Genomic DNA, 6,000 nt, shown 5'->3' on the forward strand with positions numbered 1-6,000 from the left:
TCTCCTCTACCCTACCGATGAGGTGCTCGACTCTTTCCATCAAGTCCATAGCCTCCCTCAGTTTTCCTGCTCTACAGTGTTGACTATTCATTTTTCTTGTGTGGCGGACGATGGGTGGTCTGCAGATTGGTTGACGATCATGATCTTAAATTAGAGATATTTGCGGCCACTCGGCCATATACGTCTAGTTATTGTGCGCACGGTGTCCCATTTAATTACTCCTTCAAATGGGTGCTGGACACCCATTAGACGCTTTAATGTGTGCACTGCTCATTTCTTAATCGTTCATATCCAGGCGTGGCAAAGGCGGAGAAGGCGTAGAAGGAGTGCGCCTTGACGTTGCTGGCAATTCCAACTGGTCCAGGGTTGAACATTTTGATTTTACTGCCGAAAGTAAATAATGTACTATACCTGGATAATTTTGGAAGGACTGTTCCATACACTGTACTTGTAGCTGTTTGTTATGTAACTTTTAGCAGATTAGAAAGTGTAATTTATGTACAGCAAGAGTCACACGGATCAAGTATGCGCATTTACTGATATAAATTTTAAAAATTAATTATAGTTTTAAAATTTAATCGTAATATAGTTTTAATAAAGTTTATGCGAACATGATTTTGTAGTGATCTGCACAATAATTATCATAACAAAATTTCCAGACGAAAATTATCGATCGCTATGGACTTTTACAATGCCAAGTCGGCACTAAACTGGTCAAGAAAGTTGATATTGGATTGAACTATTACCAGTGAGGAGGGGGAGTGGTATAGGCAATTGGGGGTCTGATCCAGTTTTAATGGTGTAGTCACTGAAAGGTATTAAAAAAAATGGGGTTATGAGCCACTTTTTCAGGTGGTGTCACTCAAAAGTGTAAAATGTGGTGGTTCTGAGCCATGTGGTGACACAGAAAAAACGAAAAGGAAAATCAGTCTTTCTAGTTCAGATGACGATAGTTTGTCTGTAGTGGTTCTGGTCCAGTGTTGTGTTGTGTGAACGTATTAGAGATTATAGTACTGTATAAAAGAATGTATGCTCGAGACACGCCATTGTTCGCGATGCGTTTAATGAGGAAATATTATGGTTGTACACGCTGTGTGTCACAGAGCCGCAGTCGCCAGAGTCAAATCATGGCACAGTTGACCCCTGACGATGACATTGAGGATGCGTTGAAACGTTTTGATGAGGTTTTGGCTTTTGTGAATCACGATTTGAGTTATGTCCCAGAGATAATATTTTTTAAGTTGGACATAGATGAGTACGAAGATGAACAATGGAGGAGACTGTGCCATCACAGCCATTCCAGAATAATAATAACAACTAAAATTCACAACTGGCGAAATAAATAACTTACCCGAAATAACTTATTTGACTTTGTTTCATGATCTTGGATATTTCAGTGATTAAAATCCAATTTTTCTCACACCAAATTTGAGAATTTACAAAATTTTAGTGCTTCTAGTTATGACAATAAAAACGAGCGTTATGGATGTTAAAATTAAAACAGCTACCCGTAATCAAGAAAAAATATTCAACTATGAGATGCATTATATATTCTACACACAAATTTAGTCCAGGAATACATCAAATATTTTGAAAAAAACACAACTAGTGATCGTTATTGTAAAAACATCTTACTATCTTTATTTCAAAAAGAAACCAAATATTTCTTGACTGTTAAACTATCTAACCATGTTTTTTAACATTTGCTATTTAATAATAGTTTAATATATAGGACAGTTTGTCATCATCATTCAAAAACTGCAAGTATGAAGTAAGAGAAAACATAATGATGTTGGCTGTAGAGCATCTAAGTAAAAACATAAAGCACAGAAACCGGTAGCATGAATTTAGTTACGGATGTTATGTTACTAACATATTTTTTTTTCAATTTTCTGAAAACTCTAAGAATTTGACAAAATAGCATTAAAGATTATTTAATTGAACTTAATATTGACATTATTGAACAAATTATCGAAATCTTGCATAAAACCTTACAATCTCTTTTTGTTACGGAGGTTACACACATACAACAATTTCAAGCATATTTATCAAAAGCCCTTGAAATGTTTTTTATTTCCTTCTGTGGGACTTTCATGGATCTTCTGGTTTTTCCAACTGGCACAGGACTGTCTATAAGACGATATATGACTTTCTGCGGAGTGATCCAGATTTCATCCTTTTGGCGAGGCCATTTAAAAGTATTAGCCAATTTCCCAGACTTCTCCATAAAATCCACTAGCAGTTCTCCATCTTCGTTGTCTTGTTCGACCACTCTACCAATATACCACCTCGAATTGTATAAACCAGCTATCCAGTCACCTTCCTGTACTGGTATGACATCAATTCTTTGTCGTTTTGTTTGAGGCTGATCTTGTTCTATTGTTCTATCTTCAATAGCTTCCATGTTGTTTCCTAGACCCTGTTCTTCACAAGGTCTCTCATATTCGTTTCTCAGTAGACTGTGTTTAACATAGCCATCGCAGGTAGATGTTGCTACATCTACTAAACATTCAGGGCAATAACAGGATAAATTCCTTGTGAAGATTTCCATGTTTGTGGCAGACCAGACAAAATGAAGTTTGAAAGTTCCAGGAACTGGTCGAACTGCAGGACGATTCGATAAATTCTTTTCGGCTTCATCATAATCTTGCTGTGTGTACAAAAAGTACCTCACTTTGCTGCCAGTATTAACGGAATGAGTGGCCCATGCAAAAAAGTCATTCGCATTCTGTATGGAACATTTACCATGCTTAACTGCATCGCCTGCTGAACGTTTCACACTGGCGCCTAGTCCGTCGCAAGGACCTTTACCATGGCCACTCTCCAGGTAGTTCCATCGCGCATCAATGCCGAATTCATCCTGGTGTTGCGCTATAAACTGGAATATGGTTCTATTACGATACTGACTCGTTGGAGAGTCAGTAAGGTAGTGAATTGTTTTCAAATCTTTACATTCTTCTTTGAGCTGTGGAATAAGTTTCAGAAGTATAGCATATACTGCTAAGGCGTTGTGAAACATCACATCGAAAACTGCAACATAGCTTTGGATTGATTTGCTCATTCCGGAAGGAAAATAAACCACCATGGTATGGAGTGAAACGACAGGTGCATTCCAATAAGCTGATTGGACTTCTTCAACTGACGAGCATTGAAAGTTTTCTGCAAAGTCCATCCATACTACTATTTCATTTTCTGGTAGATTTTCACGTAGATTTCTAAGCTCCTTATATTGATGTTGAACTCTTACAACATGGTCCCGGAACTCGGTGAGGTCTTTGTCTAACAACTTTAAAAATTCATCTTTCAGTAGCTCTTCCTCAACCTCTCTGTGGCGAAACTTATTACCTTCCTGAACTCTCTTCCAATGTTTAAAACTGATAGTAGCCACATCAGTATCTCTTATCTTTTCAATTATTGTTTCATTTGACTGGTACTGTCTTATTAGATCATCTGGGTTTTTGGACACTGAACCCCTATATTTATGATGGCGCGCATCTTCAAAGCCATGTTCTGGTGTCTAGAACAAAGGCACGTCTTTCTACTTGCAAAATTTGCAAGAAGAATATTCTGAGGTCGAAATGAATAGAAGAGGGATTTAGATATCTTTAATATCGGATTTTCTAACATGAACTTGAAGTACAAATTATGCATATAATCAGACAAGACATGTTTTTGTTTCAACTGTTCTTGTACTTTCTTAGTGTTTCTCTTTCCAGGTAGTATGGAACTATTGTCCTCTCTCTCTAGAAAAGCTACGACCTTTTTTTTGCAAATTCATGTTTTTAGTTGAGCTTTTCCTCTTTACACATAGTTTGGCCACCTTCTGTCTACGTACACCCACTGACTTCGCTAACTTTGATCCACATCTGTACTTTCTTACTAAATCTTTCCACTGTATGCCTGATGAAAGCGTTTTCTTCTTTTTCTTTTTAATTTCATCTTTTAATTCACTCAAGACTGTGTTTGTCAGTAGAAACTTGCGTCTGACCTCTATCAGTGTGCGACGAACTTTGGTGTTATTAAGAGGGAGTCTATTGAATCCTAGATTTTTCATTTCACTTTTTGTCTTAGAACGAGGAGTGATAGTAAGTTCACTTTCCTTTTCAGTGTCTGAGCTTTCTATCTCTTTTCGTGCCTGTAGTTTTCTTATCCTTTCAATCCTCTTTTGAAGTCTCTTATTAGCTCTGACAAGGTTCTGATTCTTGTGTCTTAGCTCCTCGTTGTTTCTGTAGGCTTGTCTTAGTGATCTTCTGTATGTTTTTCTCAGCCCCTTTGCTCTATTAGCATTTTTCTGTTCAATTCCTGGCAGCTTTACCACCATAACATCTGCCGGACTATTCGCTGTATTACTATCTGAGGGAATAGGCGTACTGTCCTTTTGATTCTTTTTCTTATAATGTTTTTTCACTCTTTTCAGTATTTCTGCTCTCCTTACTTTTAGCTGAGCTGGTTTAAGCATAGTTGTAGGAACATAAGAATCTCTCTTCCTCTTTGCCTCCTTTTCTAAAAATTTTGCAGCATCTTTCTGTTTCTGTTTTTCTCGCCATCGGTGTTGTCTCTCAGCATCAGTCAGTGCCATTCTGAAAATTAAAAGGTACTGTTAATGAACTGCCTTAAAAAATGTTTTAAACATTTTAAAACAGAGGAATTTGTGTGTACATACAATCTAAAAGGCAAACAGTGTAAGATATTATGAAAAAAATAATACATTGTAATGTTGAAGATCAAAACGCATAACTCTGGAATCATTATTAACATCCGTAACTTTTTATTAACCTCCATAACGAACCTTATGGAGTCTCTGTTTAAATGGACATTGTTTCTTGCTACATAGACATAATATTGTTTTTAAAACTCTTGGTACAAAACGAAATAGCATAAACAATTGTGCATGAATGTCACAGGTAACTTTAAAAATCGGTTTCAAATTTTATTATTTAATTTAACCTCCGTAACGTTATTTTTAAATATACGGACTTCTAAACATGTCAAAGTGCACATTTACACGTGGGGAACGTTTGGTTAATCATAAAAATCACATCTAATAAGAATTTGATTGATTTGTTATTTACGGAAAATGTTTTTTCCATGTTTATATATATTCTTTCTTTTAACCTGCGTAACAATAGTGGTGCAAAATAATACTGAATTTATTTCCCCTTTCACCGGTTTCCATTTGCAGAAAACGGAGACTTGGTAAACTGGACATATTAATGTTCTAATAAACGGTATGTGTGATAAATTTATTCTAGATGAACATCTTTTATTACAAATAGTAAATATAGATAAAAACTTACCTTGACGCTTGAATAAAAATGTATCTGTAGTTGCATTTACATGTATGACATGACGTCGTCTGCTTTAACTATATACTTCCGGCGGTGTATGGACTAAAATCACCCTGTTTTACTCATCTGTATTTTGTATGTAGAGAATCTATGAAAACTGTTACGCATGTTAATGTTGTGGAGGTTAAAATTTATTTTGTATCGGATTTTTTTGCAAAATAAAGTCTCCCTGTAGCAACAAAAGTAACTAATTGTATTTGTTTATTACATATGGTTTATTTAAAATTATCATTCCAATTCGCGCAAACAGTGAAAAATTAAATATTGGCGTTATGTATGTTAAAAATCTTAAATGCGACAACACAACCAGCCAGCTAAATCAAATACCGAAACAAAACTTTAAAGACCTAACAATTTTTAGGTAAAAAAAAATCGTTTTTTTACATCAAAATCCTCTATTAAAATGTGTTTGTCTTATATTTATTAACATCCAATGTTATATTACTGCTTAGTCTAAAAATTGTTATGGATGTTAACTATCGATATACGACATACGTATAATTAAAATTTATAAAAGGCACGAACTTCAAGAAACTTGTCATTCCTACCAATGAAAGTGGAACATATTTTGTATGAAATGAGCCCATAATATGAACGCTATTATAAGTTGTATAGTAAAAACGGAATGGTTAGTTTTGATTTACAAGAAAGC

The 6,000-nt window shown here is 35.3% G+C and overlaps 1 protein-coding gene across 1 annotated transcript; it reads right to left on the bottom strand.

Annotated features, from left to right (window-relative positions):
• Positions 1-3,127: 3,127 nt before the first annotated feature.
• On the bottom strand, positions 3,128-5,436 carry LOC149769879 (uncharacterized). Its single transcript, XM_089949700.1, has 2 exons — positions 5,298-5,436; positions 3,128-4,580 (listed from the first exon to the last, which is right to left on the bottom strand). The coding sequence occupies exon 2, from the start codon at positions 4,577-4,579 to the stop codon at positions 3,728-3,730; it is 852 nt and encodes a 283-aa protein (XP_089805826.1). The 5' UTR covers position 4,580; positions 5,298-5,436; the 3' UTR covers positions 3,128-3,727.
• Between the last annotated feature and the right edge of the window lie 564 nt (positions 5,437-6,000).

Source organism: Sinohyriopsis cumingii, unplaced genomic scaffold (genome assembly GCF_028554795.1).
Source record: "Sinohyriopsis cumingii isolate HCF-2022 unplaced genomic scaffold, ASM2855479v2 utg003096l, whole genome shotgun sequence".
NCBI lineage: Eukaryota > Metazoa > Mollusca > Bivalvia > Unionida > Unionidae > Sinohyriopsis > Sinohyriopsis cumingii.